The sequence below is a fragment of the Anser anser genome (genome assembly GCF_964211835.1).
Source record: "Anser anser genome assembly, chromosome: W".
Taxonomy (NCBI): Eukaryota; Metazoa; Chordata; class Aves; order Anseriformes; family Anatidae; genus Anser; species Anser anser.
Window position 1 is genome coordinate 8,061,852 of NC_139731.1, and position 25,389 is coordinate 8,087,240.

Genomic DNA, 25,389 nt, shown 5'->3' on the forward strand with positions numbered 1-25,389 from the left:
CAGAGTAGTATATTGTTATTACTGCCATCAAGTAGTAGCCAAGTACAACCGGTGTCTATTTACTAATTTATTCACGTACAAACGCAATGAAATTCAAGGAAATTAAAGTACAAAAAATTAGGAACAGTATGTTTCTTCTAAAAGTCTGATAATTAATCTGTGAAGGTACTGGCATCAATGTAACTACTGAAACAAACTGCTTAATGAATTCCAAAAGAGGATGAATTCCAAATGAGGATTATTTCAGTGAATAATGTAAGAATATATTCTAGCTAGATAAAGTTTAAAAGCCTACATTTTTAGGAAGATGGTAGTTACCAACTGGAATGGAAAGCCAATAAACCTATATTTTCAGAAATACCCAACTAGCTTTTCAACAGAAATCCACAAGTAGCCTATAATTCTGGCTTACACACCTAAAGGCTACCAAAAAAAGTTAAATGGTACGAATATTCCCCTTAATGATTACAGAAGGCTATGTTTTCAGAGACTGTTGTAAGGTAATACAGAGGATACTGAACTGCCACCAGTCTCTAATGTCAAAAATTACAGACTTTGCATGAGCAACCACATACAATGGCAAGCCAAGAAGATAAAACAACACAAAACTCACACCACAGACCTTCACCTGCCCTGTGATTTGGCCACATTTAAATAGTTACTTGAAGTAAGCCACCACACAGTAAGGGACAGATTTATTCTGTTCTTACTGAAATTGTTCAGTAATCTTCACCATATTCTGACAAAAGTAACTGAAAGTGACAATTCAATGATAATGCTAGCAATATCCAAGGGCCAAAAGAAGTCACGCGACTTCTTGCACAGCACAAATCAGCACTGTGACCCAAGTTGTACAGCTCACAAGGGGGATGGAAAGCATGCATGGCATGCCAGGCCACCGTTACCTTGAGAGAGGCATTGGCAATGTGAGCAGGGGGCTGAACACCTCTACTAAAGATGACAGCCTGTTTCTCTTCCCCTGCGTATGATTCAGCTGCAAGTTTAGCCTCATCTAACTGAGATTTTCTAAAGAGGGAGGTTTTTGACTGGATCTAGTGTTGATCTTTTTTTCACTGTATGAAAAAGAATGAGATTTCCCTCACCAATAGTGAGTAACTCACAGGACAGAAATTCTGACAGAAGACAGTCTGATATTGTGCCGGTTCCTTTGTAAACCTATAGCCACAGGAAGGAGATGGTCCAAAATAAATATTGTTAACCCAAAGAAATGTCTAACAACACTGATTTTTATTTGCCTAATGTGTAAGAAATACAAAGGAATACATCCCTAACTATAAAGCTACCACATCATTATTTGTGTTTAGAAAGAAAGAATAAACCCAGCTTTTTATTGTTTTTCCCCCCACAAGTACCCCAAAGGCAGGTATTTATCAAACGAACTCTTTGCAATTATTTATTCAAGGTATTCAGAGTCCACTTATTCACAACTATGGAAGATGTTATTTAAAGTTTAAAGTACACTTCCTGTAAAATCATATTTTAGATTTACCACAGAATGGCAAAGCCCTTGATTATTTTTTTCCTAACAAGTTCGTATAATCTGTATACAAATTACTTCACTTACAGAGTTTTCAGACGTTTAGCTGCTTGGAGCACATCAAAACTCCCTCACTTCCATCTTCACTCATGTGAGCAAACACACACTCCGTAAAAGTTAAAATAAATAAATAAATTTGAGAAATATTTAGCAGTCAAAATTCCCAGTAAAATCAGAGGAAATCAAAGCTGTTCAGTGTCTCTTTCTGCTAGGGGATATAAGCTTTGCAAAATACCAGGATTAGACAAGCATATTGAGAGCGATAGCTTCCTTCTAAGATTGACTTCTGTATGAGGAAGTTGCTCTTCTTGTGCAAGACAAATTAGAGTTATTAACTTCAAAGGATATACATTAAGCCTAGCAGAATTTCTGTCCTGTGAGTTACCTACAATTGGCAAGCAAATTTGCATTGATTCTCATGCAGTAAAAAAAGAATCATTACATCATGCAAAAAAACTCCCTGTTTATAAATTCTGGAGATGACTTTGTTAGTATGTTCATGGGCACATGACATGCAAGACAATTTTGAGTGGTTTTTTTTTTTTTAGTTTCTTAATAGATTCTGAGGATTCTTAAGGCACTGTATAAGTGTGCAAGAAAGAAGCTCCAAGGTTACCCTTCCTAATTTCTTTTCTTGAAACAAGAGAACAGCTTTTGCTGATATCAAATTCCTACATCAAAAACAATTACCAAAATTAATAAGGTGTCTATTTCTTCTGCACTTGCTACTTGAATGTTATTGCTGGTGTTGTGATTAAACAGCAACAGGATGAGATAGTTTGTAGGAAGTTTTCTTCTTGGACTCTTCATTTTTCGTTTTAGTATTCAACTAATGCTATACAGAAATCAGAGTTTAGAAAGCCTTTGGGCTCAACGGGAGTTTTTCCACTGATCTTAGGAGACCACAGTGAAATGGTAGTATCAGGTCTGATTTTAAGCTTAAGGCTTTCAAAATGCTAAACCAAAAGTAATTACATTCCATGTGTTATACTTGTATCAATAAATATTGATAAAGTACTATGCATCGTCTGTGATATGCTAAGTTGCTTGGTCCCCAAAGTTCTTTGTCACAACAAACAACCACCACCATATGGTGATATTTGGTTTACTCTGTTAATCTGCCATAAACTTTTCTCTGAAAACACTTTCATTACATAGCTCGTAGTTGGCTTAGCTATATTGAAGAAACACTTCCTACTTTATAGGGAATAAGGATTTGCCAAAGACTTTTTACAAATGCAACTTTTAAGGGGCTACTGGGATTAGACTGGATACAGTGTCATGTATCAATAATCAGGAGTCCCATACACAGATGCAAAGAAGTTCAAATAAAAGACTTTAACAACAACAAGCTGAGAAAGAAGAGGGCTACTACCCTCCATTAAATTCTTACTGATGACTCATGACTGACATATTAAACAAAAACATATAGAAGGATCAGGACCATATATTTTACATTCAAAGAGTTAGCTATATAACACTCAGTATCTGTACAGACAGTAAAGACTTTTCAATGAGATCAAGTAGCATGTTAACCTCCCATATTATAAGAAAGGAGCACAAATAATTTTGTACTCAGAAGATGCTATTGTAAAATCTGCCTTTATGAAAACTGGATAACAAGAGTCTACTATAGTCAATAGAAATACTTTGCTGTGTTAGTTAACAAACAAAATCAAATCATGAGATGAGACGTCAAGAGCAAAGATAGGGGTAGTATTTCACCCTGACAAAATCACAGTTGCGAAAATAAAAGTAGCTACTCAGTTTGGCACTTTTGAAGAAGTAAACATGCCTTACAAAGTATTTTTTAGAAAAAAGTTTAACACACTTGAGAGAAGCTTCATTAGGATTTTCTGGTTTTAGGTGCCTATTTTTAACCATTTAAAAAAAAAACAACCTCGATTCCTCACAGTTTATATCAATGGGAAAAAAAATCAGCATAGAATCAACAACAAGATTCTATGATTTTAGTTGTAACTAGAAGCCAAGTATTTCTAGCACTTGGGACTTGCGTGTTCTCTTTAGCATATTCTCTACTTCCCCAAAACATGCAGAAATCCAAAGTGCTAGAGTCAAAGCGACATGTACGTGCCTATAGTAGTACTCTTACCTGTGTGCTTCCGGAGGTGCTCTTTAAAATGTCCAAAGTGGTCAAACTGTTTTTCACAGTACTGGCATATATGTATTTTTTTGCCAGGTCTTTGCTTCTTGCTGGCACCACCTTCATCAATGTGGTAACACGTGAGGTGCTGTTTCAAAGCACTCTCTCGTAGGTACCTTTTATTGCATATGTCACACTTGTAACTCTCAGTAGAGTGTATTTTCATGTGTTCCTTAAAATGGTAAAACAATTTAAATGAACGGTTACATTTCTCACAGTGGAATAAATTGTTCATGTGTGATAGCTGAAGTTCCACAATTTCAATACCTTCTACCTGTTTGCATAAGGGATCAGTTGCACTGTCACCTTCTTCTTGGATCTGGCATTTTCGTTCTCCCTGACGATACTTGCTGGTAATATCTGCCAAAAGAGCCAAAGCAGATTCATCTGATGTACCCGTTGTCTGTACGTACTTTATGGATTGCTCTGCAGAAGCTACTTCTTCAAGTGTCTCGACGCTATCATCTTCCATTTCAATTGTCCCTTCAGCAATCTCAACCTCAATTTCAATAGGCTCCGATTCTGCAGATGGCAGTGTTTCTGTTATAACATTAGAGGTTTCAGCTATCTTCCTCTTTTTCAGTTTATCTTTACCTTGTATTTGATTTGATTCTAAGGGTGATGAATTTTCTTTGTTCCTGTAAAGCATTTGCATAAATATGGTTAAGATCCACAAGCACTTACATAATAATTCCTGCCTGATACTGAGCTTCTGCATTAAACATTTTCTAGGTATTTCTCAAAGAAACTGAATAATGAATGACCACATAACCTGTGTGCATTTCAGAAGCTAATCTGTCCTTAGTTGATACTCCTTAGAGCTGTAAAATAGTAAGGTTAAAGCTGTAGAGCCTTTTACATAAGGTTACTGAAGTGTTTTAAAGTGCTGTGTCATGATTTTGGCTGGGATGGAGTTAATTTTCTCCGTATAGGCTCACACAATGCTGTGTTTTGGATTTCAGATGAAAATAATGGTGATAACACACCAATATTTTTAGTTGTTGAAGAGCAGTGCTTACACAGAGCCAAGGACTTTTCTGCTTCTTATGCTGCCCTGCTAGCAAGAAGACTGGGGTGTACCAGAATGGTAGAGGGGACACAGCCAGGACAACTGACCCAGACTGACAAAATAGATATTCTATGCCATATGACATCATACTCAGTAATAAAAGCTGGAACAAAGGAGGAAGGGGGGGAGGGGGTTGTAGTTGAAGTGATGGCATTTGTCTTCCCAAGAAGCCGTTATGTGTGATGAGCTCTGCTTTCCTGGAAGCATCTGAACACCTGCCTGCCAATGAGAAGTAACAAATGAATTCCTTGTTTTGCTTGTGTGCGTGGCTTTTGTTTTACTTAGTAAGCTTTTATCTCAACCTATAAGTTCTTCCACTTTTACCTTCCCAATTCTCTCCCCCATCCTACCTGGGGAGAGCAAAAAAGCAGCTGTATGGTACTTATCTGCCTGCCAGCGTTAAACCACAACACTCTTGCTTGAATGACGCAAAACACATAAGAAAGACCAGTTTAGGCGAATGGTATAGGTTTATCTAAGAAACTTGTGAAATTCTATACTTGGGAAAAAAATTTCCCCAAAGGGAGGAGTTCCAACTCAAAAATAAGATTAAGACTGAGGCACTGTATTACAATTCCTCCCCCTTATACTTTGGAGAAGAGACTGACAGTGATACTTAAGTTCGCTTTTCTACCAAAAATCTCTCCTATGTTTCCTCCAGATCTGTTCCTTTTGCCCCTGCACCAGGCACACACAACCCTCTTCCTCCAAGATGTCAGGGATAGGCAGAGCTGAGCGAGCCAGTGCTTTCAAGTCAGACCCTCAAGATTATCCACAGCACTTACATTTTAGTATTCAGTTTCAGTTTCAAAAACGGGCAGATGATCTTCCCCTCAAATCAGACTGAGGAGAGTATGCTTTTACTTTCCTCTGCAGCCTGATGAATCCTTTCATGTAATCTAGTCCCTATCACTTCTGGGTCATCTAGTAATAGGCAAATATGGCTTCAAGTATTTGTATGTCATATGCCAGAAATATGTGGCTAATGACCTAATGCAGGATACAGCTTATCAAATTACACCTTACAATATTCAGATACAGGAAGACAGAACAGTTAAACTTGTAGTTTCATATACCCTGTATTTCTGAAGTCTAGAAAGTGACAAGTTACTTTGCACATTACCACAAGTAGCTCCAGAATTATATACCAAAATAATCCGCTGCTCAGGAAAGAGGAGACTACTATTCTTGAGCACATTGTGTGGTTCAGGTGTGAAGCTTTGTATAAGGATACACACCATACAACTGCATTTTAAGGAATAACAGATGGTTGTTTTCTTTCTAGTCTAGGTCGTGATGTCCAACTCTTGGATACATTATACGAGAGATTAGTGCCCTGGTTTTGGCCGGGATTTAATTTTCTTCCTAGTAGCTGGTGCGGTGCTGTGTTTTAGATTTAGGATGAGAATAATGCTGATAACACACTGATGTTTTAGTGTAAGCACTGCTCTGCAACAACTAAGTCAAGGGCTTTTCAGCTTCTCATATTACCCTGCCAAGGAGGAGGTTTGGGGTACACAAGAAGCTGGGAGGGGACACAGCTAAGACCACTGCTTAGGGTCTGGCTAGGCATCAGTCAGCAGGTGGCAAACGATTGCATTGAGCATCACTTGCTTTGTATATTCCTTTATCATAATTTATCAATGTTATTTTCCCTTGCTTCTCCCCCACAGATTCTCTCCCCCATCCCACTGCTGGGGCTGGAGAGTGAGCAAATAGCTGTGTGGTACTCAGATGCCTAATAGGTTAAACCAAAATGGTTAGTTCAATTATCATTTCTACTTCAGCTGGTTTCTGAAGCTTATCCTTTTCAGTCAGAGTTTAGACCAAGACACTGTATTGCAATCCCCCCCTCTTTCTACTGTGGAAGAGACTGACAGTGATACTCAAGTTTGTTTTTCTACCAAAACAACAACAAACAAACAAAATAAAACCCCCACAAACTTTGCAGTCTATGAACAATGGAAATAACTAAGCATATACTGGCTTGCATGTGTCTGTTAAGCAAAACATTTAATTCTTATGTTAGAAGGAAATACAATGTTTACTAGAGACAGATAACCAATAAACTACATAACATTATGTAGTAGTGTGGAATAATTGCAGGCTGGACAGTTTAGCTTGATGGGTTGATCCGAACCTTGTTTCAACAGCTCTATTGGTACATACCAACTCAAAGCAATACCAATTAGAACACACTTTTTCAGTTTCAAGTTTCTTTTCAATTTCTCAAGCAGACTGCAAAGGTCTGCTTTTTCTATCAAATCTGGAAAAAAAAAAAGGTTCTTTTGATTCTACCATGCTTAATCTTAATGTCAAAAAGATGTGTTGGTGTTGTTGGAGGGTAGGACCAGAAATGCGCAATCCCATCTCTCACCTATTAAAAAAATTACTCATTTTCAGCTCAGCTCCATTGCCAATCCCCAGAATAAGCACAGAATAAGTTCATTCAAAAAATCAAAAAAAAATCAACACTGATGTTGAAAACCAAGTTTCCCGTATCGTGTCATGGAGGTGGGTTGTGGTTTTTTTTTTTTTGCTTATTTTTAAAAACAAAATGCTAACTGGCTACTAGGAGAACTCTGGGCCAATGTCACTCCCCTTGGCTAACGCATTTATGGGAAGATAAAGAGGAATCTTAGCCTTGATGCAAAGACCAGTAGGTCAGGAAGTCTAGAAGAGAAAGCAAGGATAACCATAAGACCAGGAGGCATTTATTGCCCCTCCCTCTGCTTCATGATGAAAGAACAGAGGAGAATACAAAAGGAATGATAACATAACAGCACTCTGTGAAAGTAAAAGGGAAAGAAGGGCAAGAAAAAAAAAAAAGCATGATGGGAATGGCACCTACTTTTCTCAGGCTGGAGTTCTATGATGGCATACAGTTACAGGTACTGGATAAAAAGTGCCACATCAACATCTGATTAAGTACTAATTCAGTATAAAACTTGTTATAACAATTATATTTCAGTTGACAAGGCAAGACCGACCGATGTCATCTACCTGGACTTCTGTAAGGCTTTTGACACTGTCCCACATGACATCCTGATTTCTACAGTGGAGAGATATGGATTAGAAGGGTGGACCATTCGGTGGATAAGGAAGTGGCTTGATGGATGCACCCAGAGAGCAGTGGTCAATGGTTCTATGTCCAGGTGGAAGCTGGTGACGAGTGGTGTCCCTCAGGGGTCTGTCTTGGGACTGGTGCTTTTCAATATCTTCATGAATGACACAGATGAAGGGATCAAGTGCACCCTCAGCAAGTTTGCCGATGACACCAAGCTGAGTGATGCAGTTGATACAACAGAAGGAAGAGATGCCATCCAAAGGGACCTGGATAAGCTTGAGAAGTGGGCCCACATGAACCAAAATGAGGTTCAACAAGTCCAAGTGCAAAGTGCTGCACCTAGATCGGAGCAATCCCAGACATGAGTACAGACTGGGAGAAGAACTCATTGAGAGCAGCCCCACGGAGAGGGATTTGTGGGTTCTGGTGGATGAGAAGCTCGACACGAGCCGGCAGTGTGCGCTTGCAGCCCAGAAGGCCAACTGCATCCTGGGCTGCATTAAAAGAGGTGTGGCCAGTAGGTCAAGGGGGGTGATTTTCCCCCTCTACTCTGCCCTTGTGAGGCCCCACTTGGAGTACCGCATCCAGGTCTGGGGCCCCCAGCACAAGAAGGATGTGGACCTGTTGGAACAGGTCCAGAGGAGGGCCACAAAGATGATCAGAGGGCTGGAACACCTCTCCTACGAAGAAAGGCTGAGAGAGCTGGGGATGTTCAGCCTGGAGAAGAGAAGGCTCCAGGGAGACCTCATTGTGACCTTTCAGTATTAAAGGGGACTTTTAAAAAAGATGGAGAGGGACTCTTTACTTGTGTAGATAATGACAGGACAAGGGGGAACGATTTTAAACTGAAAGAGGGGAGATTTAGATTGGATGTTAAGAAGAAGTTCTTTACTCAGAGGGTGGTGAGGCACTGGAACAGGTTGCCCAGAGAGGCTGTGGATGCCCCATCCCTGGAGGTGTTCAAGGCCAGGCTGGATGGGACCCTGGCAAACCTGATCTAGTGGGTGGCATCCCTGCCTATGGCAGGGGGGTTGGAACTAGATGATCTTTAAGGTCCCTTCCAACCCAAGCCATTCTATGATATGATTTACTCAAGAGGTTTGATATTTTGTATTTTCTACTGAGAAGCTTCAAAATCACTGCCTATTCTCTCAGAAGCAGCATAAAGCTGCATGAAATCAAATACTAGCCCATACTTGTTAATGTGGTCTAATTACCTAAGGCACCTTGTCACCTGTACATCCAGCTTTCAATCAGGTGCGGGCAGTCAGATAGCACAGACCTGGTATTAGTTACCGCAGACATTATAGGGCTGTGAATTTGTGGTGTTTACCAGCCATGTCACTTGCCACCAAGTTCCAGCCCAAATAATGTGACATTCCTTTTTTTTTTTTTTTTTTTTTAGCCTTTATACTCTTCTACTATAAGATATGGATCAGAATTATACGGCCCCCCACAAGTTCAGGAGGTTCCAGGATAAGGAACAGCACTGCAAAATACTTGCAGCCAGCTCTGGTAAAAGGATTCTTAAGACTACATTTAAGTGTTGGGAAGAAAAAGAGGCTTATGTGTTTACCTGATTTCAAGTGCTTTGATAGCTTCTAACATCTGTAAATACTCAGCTGCTTTCCAAACATCATTTGCTTCCTCCTCACCTTGGACCATTAGTTTTGCTGTATAGGTGAACTCTATTAGGTGACGAAATGCCATATTACTTACACCTGTTTATAAGCAAGGAAAGCAAGTTAGCACCCCAGAAACCTCAGAACCTCACACTCTCCCCCTTCTAAAAGGCTTAATTCAAGACTTATTTTTCTTTTTGATTTTATTTCAAGGGAAGCTTTTTCCAGTAGCAACAGCTGCCTCAGAACAATTCAAGAGCTGAGACCTAAAAAATTATCTGATATGACCAAGCATGCATGTCAGCCTGTACCAAGGATACCACATTCATTTCAAGCTTTGATATACAATTTTTTTTTATTATTTTTTAACTGCATCAATCATATTTACCTTCAATCTCCACCAAGGGCTCCTGAGTGAAATCTTGGAAGAATTTGTAGAAGAACTGGCTACAGGCAGCAAGAACAGCCTTATGAGCTTTGAAATGGTGACCTGCAAAGACAGAGAAAAAACTTTGGTTTAGGATAACACTTTCCTTACTTATACTGCAGAATAAGTGCCAATGCACAAAAGAAAACAGCTGTAAAACCCAGTCTACAAATCTACTCTAGCAGCATACAGTCACTTAATATCTCCCTGTAACATGGGATGCTACTGCAGCTAGCCTATCTCATTCCCATACAGACCCTTGCTGACATCACTGACCTTGCTGAACTCCCAGGAAGAATGTCTGGAACTGACAATTAGACTACTAAATTTCCTTAGACCCAATGGGTATCGAATATCGAAGTAGAAGGCTCAAATTGCACAAGAAGTGGTAACATTAAGGTTTTGAAATTCTAAAGGGGCAGACAGTTAAGTACTGAAAGGAAGGAAGCTATTTGCCAACTCCCAGAACCTCTGAATGTTCACGAATTAAGGTCTTTCCTGGGAATGGTACTGCATGTGGATTTCCTCTGCAACTCAATCAGCTGGAGAACTCATTCACTCCGGAGTGTTTCTCTTTTCAGATATTTAAGTTATGGCAAATCTTTGCATGAACTTTTTTCCTGTATGTCTTGAACTCAACTGCTAGGTTTTATCCAAGTTAGCTGTGCTTTTTGCCACTCTTAAAGACTGATCTATTTTATCACCACTTCAGCTAGCATAAACATCCCAGCAGAACAAAAGTAGTTCTGCTCTGCTCTGCTCTTCCTGTTTTCCAGGCTGTGTATTCCCCATAACTGCGTTGCCTTCTCCTTGGCACAGGCATGAACATTCATAAGTCTCCACGGGATAGAAACATTCAGGCTACGTTTTGTGCAAGCACTGTCAGTGAAACTATGGCAATTCCAGAAGAGCAGTCTTCTCTTCATTTGCTTCCTGTTTTCTAATCCAGACTCTATATGACTCTTTTCCTTCAAATGAGTTACTGCTATCCTTTCAAGGGTCAGGTGGTATTCCTTTAGCTAAGTCTGTCCTACTGGACACTGCCTATCTTCCTTGAAGCACTCATTCATTGTAAGACACATTTGAGAGAAGAAGCAATCTCAGGCAATCAGATACACCCTTTTCTAATGGGATAATAAGCACTTATCTCTGTCTTCCTTTTAAACTAATACTTATATCTCTAGAACACAGAAAAAGAAAAGTGAGTTCTACCTTGTTTTAACTATGTATACTATGTATTAAAAATAGTAAGCAGATACTACAGAAGCAAGCTTTTGCTTTTTAAATAGTATGTATACATGTTCTCTGCATGCAAACAGGTTAAGTTAGAGAAAAACATTTTTTGCAGTGTTTTGGAAATACTTAGATAACATTAAATAAGTACAGCAGTTACAAAGTGGTATACTATCTGAAAACATTTAGCCACTTGTTTGGAAAAGCAGAAGCACAATTATTAATCACTGCTGGAGACTGTTTATCCCAAGACTTTAAAAGAAAATCTGCAAGCAACTCACAGACCAGTACAGAACAAAGAACTCGTTAGCAGCCCAGTTTGACAGCTGACCCATGACAAACCCAACATCTTCCCAGCACAGCTTTCAGAATTCTCTGTATACCAACTGGTCCACAGGCCTATACATACCATCCACAATCAGAGTGATGTCTGTGAACTGGTCCTGCTCACGTTGTTCATTCAGTCTATCCAAAATAACTTTATAGTGTTCTGGGAATTCCTGGATACATTCCATCATTTCTTCAGCTTCCATGGCCGAAGCAGTAGTCTGGGAAAGATGCATTAGCAAAGTCAAAATACTGAGTCACTCAGTAAACACTACGCACAGTCAAGTTAGCATACAAACACAAATTAAGTGGCACTTCTCAGGGACTACAAAAAACAGTAGAAGCACCAAAACGTCATGGTAACTGGTTTATCTAATTTTAGCTAACAGGTAGGAAACATCAGGGTTAATGAAGTAGAGTATGGCCTTCTATATGTACACATCAAAGAACAGTCAAGCTGTGTATTTCTTTATTCTACAGATTCAGCAAGGACCCACCTGCCTCAAAGTAAATAAAGTAGGGATGTAACATCTGCACAGCTAACTATTTAACAGCATCTCATCAGCATAACATCAAAATCTTTATGCAGTCACTTCCTACAATTCTACCAATCCACTTAGTGGAAGAACAGTTCTTAAAATTTCTTCCTTATTTAACTCACATTTTGTATCTAGCGAACACAAGATGTTTACTTTAAGTAAGGACTGTGAGAATCAAAGTTGTGTTTTTGCAGTAGAAAACTAACCATGTATATTTAAAAGTAATTGTACAATCGTAACAAAGGGGAATGTTAAGCAGATAAGGGGACAGTAGAAGGTCCCACTGTTCCAAAATAAGGAGGATAGCTAAGAAAAACAGGACGAGCACTGCAAAAACAGTAAAAACAAAATTCATGGGCTCTCTAGTCATGAGAGAAGAAGGGGAAAAGAAAAGGAGAAATTAAAGGTTGGTCAAATAAAATTGTACATATATGGTATAGAAAAGCGTTGAGTAGTTTGTGAGCCTGTATTACTCAGCCAATGAAGAAATGGGGGAGGAATTAAGTGTCAGGTAACAGGGAATATAAGGTTATGATATACTTTTACTGTGCACTCCTGTTTGAGGGACGCCCGCCATTGCAATTGTGAATAAATTCGCTTCACAGAAGACCCTGTCTGAGAAAATTATTGCAATATTTCTCACAGGATGTAATAAGGCAGTACTGTTCAGCTTCTGAATACATAGAAGTTGCCAGGGATTTAAAGTGTTACTACACCCAACAGCAAGAAGCTTCTTATTCACCCAGCCTACTTACGCTTCTCCCCTGCAAGGTGGAATATTTGTTGCCAACCTTTTGAAAGAGACACATAGGCTTGTAATTTGATGGCCCTTCCTCCCTTACTAATATAATAAAAATAGCTAGGGGTGGGAGTTGCAGAGGTTCTCAGACCTGAAGAGGTTACATAAAACTGTGCCCATGGAGAAGATGCAGATGTTAGTCTGCTGCTTATGCAGAACCACCTCTTGCTCCCTGACTCCTGGTACAGATTTTTGTGTGTGATTGGAATTGGAAAGTCCCGAGTATAAACCTGTCTTGACGTGTATTAACTACATCTGAGCTGATGCCACCATGTGTACTAACTCCCCTGTGTGACTACATGAATTCTACCTTACTTCCAACAAATGCACATACTGGTACATGGTGTTTGACAGAAGCAGAGAGGAAAAGAATGACCTGGTTATGATGAAGGCAAAAATTTTCTTATGACTAATATATCAAGTAAGGAAAATTGTGATTAAAATACAAATTCGACAAAACACACTCTTCCTTGCATCTCAGAAAAACTGTCCCATGAAAAGGGAAAGGAAAAAAACAACTGCTTATGAAAGTCTAGTTCTACCTGCTACTACCCGTGCTTTGCCAAGTGGATGCTGAAATACATATCAGGCTCTTAAAGGGGACAGAGGAGACCAGTCTGTTGGGGTCAGGGGGAAGGTGAGGTGAAAGGGGAAGGGCACTGCTGCTACCTTCACTTCACCTCATCTGTAATGAGTCTTAGAACAAAGGCAGGAACTGCTAGTCATCTCTTATCTGCTATTTCACATTAGATTTTATCAGCTATTTACTTCACTGTTTAATTCTTCCTACCCACTTTTGAGAAGTCGTACGAGGATAGATGACTTACAGTTAAAAATATAATTCCCTAAAAATTAAACCAAACCAATTTTGACCCCCCAAAATATATTTAAAAAAAAAAACACACATGGAAAACATACAACTTACGATAGGTAAATCATTGTCCTGAATTAACATGAAACTCAGTGATACTGCAAAAAAAAAAAAAAAAAGCCCAACATAACAGCATATGTTCATTGAGAGCATGAATACTCTTGAGCAAGAAGTGAAAGGCACAGTACTCAAAGAAAAAAAAAACAGAAAACACTAAGAAAACAAGAAGCCAAAGAAGGCAGACAGAAGTGATCCAAGCTGATGGTTACATGCAAGCTCATAGATCAGCAAGGGAAAACTGACTGCTTAAGCTGTTTACCTGGATTTTCTTGGAAGACTCGGTCAACTATTGACTTAACCTTACCAACTTGTGAAACAATATGCATCTCCCATGATAAGCATACAAATCACAGATCTATCCTTATAAATGTACCTCAGTGAAACTATGTGATCCATAGAATCATAGAAATGTTAGTTTGTAAGGGACACCTTAAAAACCATCTAATTCCAGGCCCCGCTATAAGCAGGAACACCTTCCACTAGACCAGGTTGCTCAATGCCCCATCCAACTTGGCCTTAATCACTTCCAGAGATGGGGCATCCACACCTTCTCTGGGCAACCTGTTCCAGTGCCTCATCAACTGTAGTGGGTTTTCATAGCAAGGTTTTGGTAGCTGGGGGGGGGAGCTGAAGGGGTAGCTTCTGTGAGAAGAATACAGAAGCTGCCACATGTTAGAGAAGGGACAGTTCCATAGGGCTCCAAAGCGACCCGATGCTGCCCAGAGCTGGGCCAATAAGTGATTTTGCTTGCATTTCTGTGAGAGCATATTAAAGAAAGGGAAAAAAACAACAGCAGCTGGGGAGTGAGAAACAGCCTTGCAGACGCCAAGGTCAGTGAAGAAGGAGAGGGAGGAGGTGCCCCATGCACCGGAGCCAAAGTTCCCATGGGGCCTGTAGAGAGGACCATGGTGGAGCAGGCTGTCCCCCTGCAGCCCATGGAGTACCACAGTGAAGCCAATTTCCACACTGCAGCCCGTGAAGGAGACCACAGTAGAGCAGGTGGACCTGCACTGAAGGAGGCTGCGGCCTGTGGAGGACCCCCACCGGAGCAGATTCTGTGCCAGACCTGTAGCCCATGAAGAGGAGACCACAAAGGAGCAGGTGACCTGGCAGGAGCTGCTGCCCATGGGGGACCCAGGTTGGAGCAGTGTGCTCCTGAGGGATGGACCCCATCCCCCTGAGGGATGTTAACTTTCCCAGCAGCAGCCCATACAGTGCTGTGCTCTGCACTCGTAGCTAAAACAGCAATGGTATCACACCAGTGTTGTGTCTGCTGCTGAGCAGTGCTGGCACAGCATCAGCACTCTCTCTAACCCTCCTAGGGGGTGGGCAAAAAAAGTGAGAAAAGAAACATCACCAGGGCAGCTGACCTAAACCAACCAAAGGGATATTCCATACCATATGATGTCACACTCAGCAATAAAAGGTGGAAAAAGGAGGAAGAGGGGAGGGGTGGGCTCTCGTTGCGAAAACATCTGTCCTCCTCCCGAACACCGGCTACGTGCGTTGAGGCCCTGCTTCAAGGACGTGGTCAAGCATCGCTCATTTGTGGGAAGTAGAGAGTAATTTCTTTCCTCTGCACTTCCACATAGCCTTTACTTGTTTTGTTTAGTTTTCCCTTTCCCCCTTTCCTTTTTTTCCCCCCCTTTAGTTAAATTAATTAATAATCTTTCCTTTATAATTATTTCCTTTTTTTTCCCCTTTAATTAAATCATCCTTATCTCAACCCGTGAGTTGTTCATACCTTTACTTCTTCCCCTCCTCTTCTAAGGAGGGGGAGGGAGAGAGCGGTTGTGGTGTTCAGCTGCCTAGCACGGTAAAACCACCACAGTCCTTTTTGGCGCCCAACGTGGGGCTCGAAGGGTTGAGATAACAGTAGAATTGATTAAAACGCTTACAACTAACACACTTACTTGCTAGTCACCATGTTCAGTGTCCTTTTAATATTGGCATGTTTGATCATGTGTCATGCAATCCCTGTCATGTTCTCCTTTCTCCTCTATATCCGATCCGAGAATGTGCTACAGTCTGTGTTTGTTTTTTTTTTTAATTCGCTGTGCTGCCAAGCACTGGCCTTGAGTTTAATCTGGCATTCAGGCTCTGCACTGTTATCACTTGGGTCTCATGGAAACTATCTTTTAGAGAATGTTCAGAATTACACTGCCTTCCTTTCCTCATCTGGAAGTCAGTTTATGAATAATATCAGGAATGGTGCCTCCTCCTTCTTTCACAGTGGGCTAATTACAACAGTCTCTGAGTATTTTGGATATCCATGTGTAACCCATATATTACTATTTCTAATTCTGAATAACGGGTTTCCTCTTCTCTCTAAGATTAGTCGATTGTTTAGAAAGCTTACCCGGGAATCTGTCCCGAAACAGTCTTGTGGCAGGTGGCAAGGTGTGTGGGAGGATATCGGCAGGTACCTGTCACGGGTGTCTCCTCCAATAGTTTTGAACTTCACCCCTGAACTAGTGCAAAATCCTAAAAACCTGATAGAATGTTTGAGAGTCGTATGCCCTGACCCTGATAATGCCGGAGAACGACAGCTTGCAGCACCCTGCTGGGTCCTGGCTTACTCCTATCAAACACTGTTTAACATCATCCAGCACCTTGAAGAGAGGGAGGAAGTCTCTGAACCTGATGACCAGATAACACATGCTGTGACTGACCCAGAGGATCAACCAACTATGGTATCAGTCGCCCCCATAGTCAAGTCAAAACAATGGAAACAGAAGTCAGCTCGTTTAGTAAGGGAAGAAGCCTCTCCTAAGAAGGAGGGAGAAGGGGAAAAGGCAGGCACCTCTAAAGCAGAGCCATCACAAAAACAGAAGGAAGAAGAGATGGAAATCATAAAGGAATCAGAAACCACTCGATCCCTATCCCTGAGTGAGTTGCGAGAAATACGAAAGGATTTTGGTCGACACCCAGGTGAGCACATCCTCACCTGGCTGGTTTGATGCTGGGGCCAATAGCCAACAATTAGAAGGCAATGAAGCCAAGCAGCTGGGATCCCTCTCTAGAGAAAGGGTCATTGACAAAGTAATTGGGAGAGGGGCACAGGTTCTCAGCCTCTGGAGGCGACTCCTGGCAGCTGTGAAAGAAAGGTATCCCCATAAGGAAGATACTGTCTATCAAGTTGGCAAGTGGGCCACTATGGATAAAGGTCTCCAGCATCTGTGGGAATTAGCTGTGCTGGAGATGATTTATAGTGATTTGGACAATGCCCAGACACCTCAAGATCCCGATGAAGTCCAGTGCACAACATCCATGTGGCGTAAATTTGTGCGGAACGCACCATCATCACATGCCAGTACGCTGGCAGGAATTCATTGGGATGAGGGGATGGGACCAACAGTGTATACTATGTCCTGCCAGCTTCAAAAATATGAAGACAACCTCTCTGCTCTGCTACGGGCCTGTGTCTCAGCTGTGGAGAAACTGTCTGAAAGACGTGACAACCTCGTAGAACGAGCATATCCCTCCTCATCCAGACGGAGTGATATTTCAGCCACTAAGAATCAGTATTTTCCTGCTCGAGAGAGAGAGTATCCAAGATGCACACCACGTGGCACCTTGTGGTTTTATCTGCGTGACCACGGGGAATATATGAGGAAATGGGATGGTGTACCTACTTCAACCCTAGCTGCTCGGGTACGTGAACTGAAAGGAAGTACAGCAGAAAGAAGAGGGGCTCCTAAGAAAAATGCTGCTCCAGTGTCTGTTGGGCAGTTCCCCAGAGGCAGTAGAAGAGCTGATGTTATTCTTGACCCTGATGAAGGGACCTCTGCTTCTCATTTGCAAGAATTAAGTGGCAGATACTCCAACCAGGACTAGAGGGGCCCTGCCTCTGGCCAGGTAGAGGAGAGGGATAACCGAATTTATTGGACTGTGTGGATCCAATGGCCTGGCATATTGGAACCACAAGAATACAAAGCTTTAGTGGACACTGGCGCACAATGTACCTTAATGCCATCAGGCTACCAAGGGACAGAACCCATCTGTATCTCTGGAGTGAGAGGGGGATCCCAACAATTAACTGTATTGGAGGCTGAAGTGAGTCTAACTGGGAATGAGTAGCAAAAGCATCCCATTGTGACTGGCCCCAAGGCTCCATGCATCCTTGGCATAGACTACCTTAAGAGAGGGTACTTCAAGGATCCAAAAGGGTACCGGTGGGCTTTCAGCATAGCTGCTTTGAGCACAGAGAAGATTAGGCAGCTGTCTACCCTGCCGGGCCTTTCAGAAGACTCTTCCATTGTAGGATTGCTGAAGGTTGAAGAACAGCAGGTACCAATCGCTACCACAACGGTGCACTGACAGCTATATCGCACCAACCGAGACTCCCTGATTCCCATCCATGAGTTAGTTCATCGGCTGGAGAGCCAAGGAGTGATCAGCAAGACTCGCTCACACTTAAATAGTCTTATATGGACAGTGTGAAAGTCTAATGGCGAGTGGAGGCTAACAGTGGACTATCGCGGCCTGAACGAAGTCACGCCACCACTGAGTGCTGCAGTGCCGGACATGCTAGAACTCCAGTATGAACTAGAGTCAAAGGCAGCCAAGTAGTACGCCACAATCGATATTGCTAATGCATTTTTCTCCATCCCTCTGGCAGCAGCATGCAGGCCACAGTTTGCATTCACTTGGAGGGGCATCCAATACACCTGGAATCGACTGCCCCAGGGGTGGAAACACAGCCCTACCATTTGCCATGGACTGATGCAGTCTGCACGGGAACAAGGGGGAGCTCCTGAACACCTGCAGTACATTGATGACATCCTCGTGTGGGGTGACACAGCAGAAGTTGTTTTTGAGAAAGGGAAGAAAGCAATCCAAATTCTCCTGAAAGCTGGTTTTGCCATTAAACAGAGTAAGGTCAAGGGACCTGCACAGGAAATCCAGTTCTTGGGGGTAAAATGGCAGGATGGACGTCGCCATATTCCGATGGATGTGATCAATAACATAACAGCAATGTCTCCGCCAACTAGCAAAAAAGAAACGCAAGCTTTCCTAGGCCTTGTGGGATTCTGGAGAATGCATGTTCCAGGCTATAGTCAGCTTGTGAGTCCTCTATATCAAGTGACTCGAAAGAGAAACTATTTCGAGTGGGGCCCTGAGCAACAACAGGCTTTTGAACAAATCAAACAAGAAATAGCTCGTGCAGTAGCCCTTGGGCCTGTCCGTACCGGACCAGCTGTGCAAAACATAACTTACACTGCAGCCAGGGAGCATGGCCTCACCTGGAGCCTCTGGCAGAAAACCCCAGAAGAAACTCGAGGTCGACCTCTGGGGTTCTGGAGCCGGGGCTATCGAGGATCAGAAGCCAATTACACCCGAACTGAAAAAGAGATACTAACAGCATATGAGGATGTTCGAGCTGCTTCAGAAGTTGTGGGTACAGAAGCACAGCTCCTCTTGGCACCACGGCTACCTGTGTTACACTGGATGTTCAAAGGGAAAATTCCCACTACACACCATGCAACTGACGCTACGTGGAGTAAGTGGATAGTGTTAATTACACAGCCGGCTCGAATGGGGAAACCCAACCGCCCAGGAATCCTGGAAGAGATCATGGACTGGCCGGAAGGCAGAGATTTTGGAGTGCCGACAGAAGAGGTAACCCGTGCTGAAGAGGCACCACCATATAATGAGTTGCCAGAAGACAGAAAGCAGTATGTGTTGTTCACTGACAGATCCTGCCGTGTGGTAGGGTGCCATCGGAAATGGAAAGCTGCTGTGTGGAGTCCCACACGACGAGTCGTGGAGGCCATGGAAGGGGAAGGTGAGTCAAGTCAGTATGCAGAAGTAAAAGCCATACAACTGGCCCTTAAATTGCTGAAAGAGAAAAGTGGCCAGTACTGTATCTCTACACTGAGTCATGGATGGTGGCAAATGCTCTGTGGGGGTGGCTGCAGCAATGGAAACAGAGCAACTGGCAGCGCAGAGGTAAACCTATCTGGGCTGCCACCCTGTGGCAAGATATTACTGCTCAGGTAGAAAACCTGGATGTAAAAGTACATCATGTAGATGCCCACATGCCCAAGAGCCGCGCAACCGAAGAACATCAGAACAACGAAGAAGTGGATCGAGCTTCAAAAATTGATGTGGCTCAGGTGGATCTGGACTGGGGATGTAAGGGTGAGCTGTTTGTAGCTCGACGGGCCCATGAAACATCAGGACATCTGGGGAGGGATGCCACATACAGATGGGCTCGTGATCGAGGGGTGGACTTGACCATTGAGGCCATCACACAGGTTACCCATGAGTGTGAGACCTGTGCTGCAATTAAGAGAGCCATGAAGGCAAAATCTCCCTGGAACAGGGGGAGGTGTCTAGGGTTTCAATATGGTGAGGCCTGGCAAATTGACTATATCGGACCACTCCCACAAACCCGCCAAGGCAAACGGTACATACTCACCATGGTAGAAGCAACTACTGGGTGGCTGGAAACATACCCCGTAAAACATGCCACGGCCCGAAACACTATCTTGGGCTTAGAAAGGCAAGTGCTGTGGCGTCATGGTACACCAGAGAGAGTGGAGTCTGACAATGGGAGTCACTTCTGAAACAATTTGGTCACCTCCTGGGCCAAGAGGCATGGTATTGAGTGGGTATATCACATCCCTTTTCACCCACAAGCCTCTGGGAAGGTTGAGAGGTACAATGGACTGTTAAAGACTATGTTACGAGTGTTGGGTGATGGGACATGGAAACAATGGGACATAAATCTACCAGAAGCCACTTGGCTATTTAACAACAGGGAGTCTGACAGCCGTGCTGGTCCTGCCAAAACAAAACCCCTACACACAGTGAAAGGAGCTAAAGTCCCCGTAGTGCATGTAGGGAAGTGGATGGGGAAGGCGGTGTGGGTTGCTCCTGCCTCGGGAAAAGGCAAACCCACTCATGGGATTGTCTTCGCCCAAGGACCAGGGTATACCCGGTGGGTCATGCAAAAGTTTGGGGATATCAAGTGTGTGCCTCAAGGAGATTTAACCTTGAGAGAAAACTAATCTGTAATCTAAGTTATATGTTGTAGGAAGACACTGCAGGATCGATGACAGGTCAACTTTGCAAGGAACTGGGCAAGTGCAACAAGGACTTGAGCTAAGCTGGTGCTGGCGTCCAGACATCTAACTCCGCCTGCTGTGAGTGACCATTTTGGCAGATGAAGACCAAATCATCAACAGTTCTTATGAACATTTTCCAAGAAAGACCTATAGAATGAAAAGACATACCTACCCATCAATCTGTTAAAGGACAAGGGACAACGGTGATGAGAATACTTATATGCTAAAGTATGGGGGACCTGAGAGTGACACAAATGTTATGGAATAAGGGGTGGAGGTTGTACTGGGTCGGGCTGGGATGTTAACTTTCCCTGCAGCAGCCCATACAGTGCTGTGCTCTGCACTCGTAGCTAAAACAGCAATGGTATCACACCAGTGTTGTGTCTGCTGCTGAGCAGTGCTGGCACAGCATCAGCACTCTCTCTAACCCTCCTAGGGGGTGGGCAAAAAAAGTGAGAAAAGAAACATCACCAGGGCAGCTGACCTAAACCAACCAAAGGGATATTCCATACCATATGATGTCACACTCAGCAATAAAAGGTGGAAAAAGGAGGAAGAGGGGAGGGGTGGGCTCTCGTTGCGAAAACGTCTGTCCTCCTCCCGAACGCCGGCTACGTGCGTTGAGGCCCTGCTTCAAGGACGTGGTCAAGCATCGCTCATTTGTGGGAAGTAGAGAGTAATTTCTTTCCTCTGCACTCCCACATAGCCTTTACTTGTTTTGTTTAGTTTTCCCTTTCCCCCTCCCTTTTCCCCTTTCCTTTTTTCCCCTTTAGTTAAATGGTTATTTGTTTAGTTAAATTGTTTAATTAATAATAATCTTTCCTTAATAATTATTTCTTTTTTTTCCCCCTTTAATTAAATCATCCTTATCTCAACCTGTGAGTTGCTCTTTCCTTTACTTCTTCCCCTCCTCATCTAAGGAAGGGGAGTGAGAGAGCGGTTGTGGTGTTCAGCTGCCCAGCACAGTAAAACCACCACAGGTGCAGACCCCTATTTTGAGCAGTTCTTGAAGAGCTGCTGCCTGTGGGAAGCCCATGCAGGATCAGTTTGGGAAGGACTGCATCCCATGGGAGGGACCCCACATTGGAGCAGGGGAAGAGAGTGACCGAGAAGGAGCAGCAGAGTAGAAGCATCATAGACTGACCACAACCCCCCTTTCCCATTCCCCTGTGTCACTCAGGGGGAGGAGGTGGAAGAGGGTGGATGGGGGGAAGGCATTTTTGGTTTCTTTGTTTTGTTTCTCACTGCTCTAGCTTGTTAGTAATATGTAATAAATTATGTTAATCTCCCTATGCTGAGTCTGGTTTTCCCATGATGATAACTGTTGAGTGATCTTCCTGTCCTTCTCTCAACCCTTGAGCCCTTTTCATCATATATTGTCCCCTTTCCCTTTGACGAGGGGGACTGAGAGAGCGGTTGTGAAGGAGCTCAGCTACCCACCTGAGCAAAATGACCACTTCACCCTCACTCTAAAGAATTTTCTCTTAACATCTAATCTAAATCTATCCTCTTTTAGTTTAAAATCATTAACTCTTGTCCTATCGCTACACTCCCTGACAAAGAGTCCCTCCCCAGCTTTCCTGTAGGCCTCCTTTAGGCACTGGAATGCTGCTCTAAGGTCTCCCTGGTGCTTTCTCTTCTCCAGGCTGAACAACCCCAACTCCCTCAGCCTGTCTTCACAGGAGAAGTGTTCCAGCCCCTTCATCATCTTCATGGCCCTCCTCTGGACTTTTTCTAATACTTTCACATCCCTCTTGTGCTGGGCACCTCAGAGTTGAGCACAGTACTCCAGGTAGGGTCTCACAAGAGCAGAGTAGAGGGAATCACCTCCCTCATCCTGCTGGTCATGGTTCTTTTGATGCAGCCCAGGATACGGTTTGCTTTCTGGGCTGCAAGCTCACATTGCTGATTCACATAATCATAGAATGGCCTGGGTTGAAAAGGCCCTTGAAAATCATCTAGTTTCAACCCCCCTGCTCTGGGCAGGGTTGCCAACCGCTAGAGCAGGCTGCCCAGAGCTGCATCCAGCCTGGCCTTGAATGCCTCCAGGGATGGGGTATTCACAACCTCTCTGGGCTACCTGTTCCAGTGCCTCACCACCCTCTGAGTGAAAAACTTTCTCCTAATATCTAACCTAAATCTCCCTGTCTTAGTTTAAAACCATTCCCCTTTGTCCTATCACTACCAACACATGTAAACAGGCGTTCCCCCTCCTGTTTATATGCTCCCTTCAAGTACTGGAAGGCTGCAATGAGGTCTCCCCAGAGCCTTCTCTTCTCCAAGCTAAACAAGTCCAGTTCCCTCAACCTTTCTTCATAGAGGCGCTCCAGCCCTCTGATCATCTTAGCGGCCCTCCTCTGGACCCGTTCCAAGAGCTCCACATCCTTCTTGTGCTGGGGGCCCCAGGCCTGCATGCGGTATTCCAGGTGGGGTCTCACAAGAGCAAAGTAGAGGGGGACAGTCACCTCCCTCTCCCTGCTGGCCACCCCTTTTTTAATGCAGCCCAGGACACAGTTGGCCTTCGGGGCTGAAAGCGCACACTGCTAGCTCATGACCAGCTTCCCATCCAGCAGGACCCCCAAGTCCTTCTCCGCATTCATTTTGATTCGTGTTGAGCTTCTCATTAATTAACACCCCCAAGTCCTTCTCCTCAGAGCTGCTCTCAGTCCATTCTCCACTCAGCCTGTATTTGCGCTTGGGACTGCCCCAACCCAGATGCAGGACCTTGTACTTGGCGTTTTTGAACTTCGCAAGGTTTGCACAGGCCCCCTTCTCAAGCCTGTCCAGGTCCCTCTGCATGGCATCCCTTCTTTCCAGCGCGTCTACTGCACCACAGAGCTTGGTGTCATCAGCCAACTTGCTGAGGGTGCATTCAATCCCACCGTTCGTGTCAGCATCAAAGATGTTAAACAGCACTGGTCCCAATACTGACGCCTAAGGAACATCACTCTTTATTGACCTCCACAACTTCTCCGGCCAACCTGTTCTAGTGTCTTAGCACCCCCATAGTAAAATATTTAGATTGGTTATAAGGAGGAAATTCATCTTCTTTTAGCTTAAAGCCATTTTCCCTTGTCCTATCACTACGCCCCCTGAGAAACCGTCCCTCTCCAGCTTTCCTCTAGGCCCCCTTTAGGTACTGGGATACTGCTATAAGGTCTCCCTGGAGTCTTCTATTACTATAATATTATTATTACTATACTCCTGAACTACAACAGCAATTCCTCTTAATTTGGTGCACCGTTTTTCCCTTTACCTATATGATCAGGTAGGCAGGCAGGCAGGCAGAGCCGTGGTACAGCAACTCAGATGAACCAGGTCAGCCAACCAAGCACTGACCCAACCACTGCCACCTCCTTGTTGCCCTCTCAAGACAGGAGGCTTTGGGCTGCTTCAAGACAACACAAAAACAAAAACTTTTTGTGCACTTTGTCGCATTCTTGTCTTTAAAAAATAACAACACCAACCAACACATCCCCACTAAATCACAGGCAGTGCCTTCCCCTTGCTGGAACAGAGACCCATACACCCCCTCCCGGTACCACATTTCAGCTCGCTGCCATGCCAAGCCACCCCAGCCCAGCCGACGCGCCGAGAAGTACCCCACAGGCGACCGACACCGCTCGCAGAGGCTCCACAAAACCAACTAGCAGCTGCGCCTGCCTCCTCTGAGCTTCAGTCCGCGCGCCCCGTGCCCAGCCACAGCCCCATTGGCGAACACTGATGGCAGTCAGCGCAAGCCCAGTCAATGGCAAGGCGGCGGCAGAGCCCGCCCCAGGCAGAAAAGCCAATGAGCGCCCGCCAAGTCCCAGGAACAGGAGAAAGCGGAAGGCCTACACTGCACCGAGCGCCCGCAAGGCACGGTCGCTCCGATAACAGTGCGGACGGCCACCGGCAAGCGCGAGTATCTCATGGGGGCGCCCCTGAGGCGGAGACCCAACCGACCGGTGTCGGCCCGAACCATGCGCCTGGCAACACCACCACCTCGTTAGTCGTTATTACGTCATCAAAGCGCGCATTAAATCGATCCGTTTTCAATTCCCGGCCAGGTTACGCTGTAATAGCGCTCACGCGCTTCGCGCGGTCCTCTCAGTACTCACCACAAAGAACTTTCGCCCTGCCGTTCCTGCTCGTTACCACTTCGTGCTCCTCGGCTCGCTGGAAAGCGGGGCAGGCGCTGGCTAATCCCGACTCGTATTCCCAGCCTGCACCATGCGGTGGAAGTGACGGCATAACCACCTTTCACACAACAGAGGGCGAGGAGGTGGGGCTCGCTGGCCTGGTGCATTATTGTAGGTGTAGTCTGAGAGGGGCACTGCCATGAGACTTGCCGAGGCGACCGGCTCCGGGGCAGACGCGTGCTGCAGCGGAGCGCGGGATCGGGACAGGCAGGGCTATTTTTCGGGCATCGAGCCTACGTGAGGGAGCCGCCAGGCACCGGCAGCCCTCGTGAGGGAGGCTGACGAGGCGTAGGCGGGGCCAGCAGCGACAGCGACAGCTCCTCCCCCCGGCCGTTCAAAGGCAGCCCTTAGGGAGCGCGAGCGACCAGGAGCGCGGCGACCAGGGAGTGACGCGGGGGG

The 25,389-nt window shown here is 44.2% G+C and overlaps 1 protein-coding gene across 4 annotated transcripts in view; it reads right to left on the bottom strand.

Moving 5' to 3' along the window:
* Window positions 1-25,049, bottom strand: part of LOC310888736 (zinc finger protein 131-like) — a 33,164-nt gene extending 8,115 nt beyond the window's left edge. The window contains exons 1-6 of one of the 4 annotated variants that reach the window (XM_083815724.1): window positions 24,910-25,049; window positions 11,550-11,688; window positions 9,869-9,970; window positions 9,435-9,579; window positions 3,997-4,360; window positions 3,672-3,894 (exon numbers count right to left, since the gene is read on the bottom strand). In XM_083815724.1, the coding sequence (XP_083671850.1) occupies window positions 3,672-3,894; window positions 3,997-4,360; window positions 9,435-9,579; window positions 9,869-9,970; window positions 11,550-11,673 (958 nt within the window). In that variant the 5' untranslated portion in view covers window positions 11,674-11,688; window positions 24,910-25,049. Of the gene's footprint in view, window positions 1-3,671; window positions 4,361-9,434; window positions 9,580-9,868; window positions 9,971-11,549; window positions 11,689-24,065; window positions 24,201-24,411; window positions 24,517-24,909 lie in introns of those variants that run through there. The other 3 variants (XM_083815722.1, XM_083815721.1, XM_083815723.1) reach the window with 3 other exon arrangements.
* Window positions 25,050-25,389: the final 340 nt, after the last annotated feature.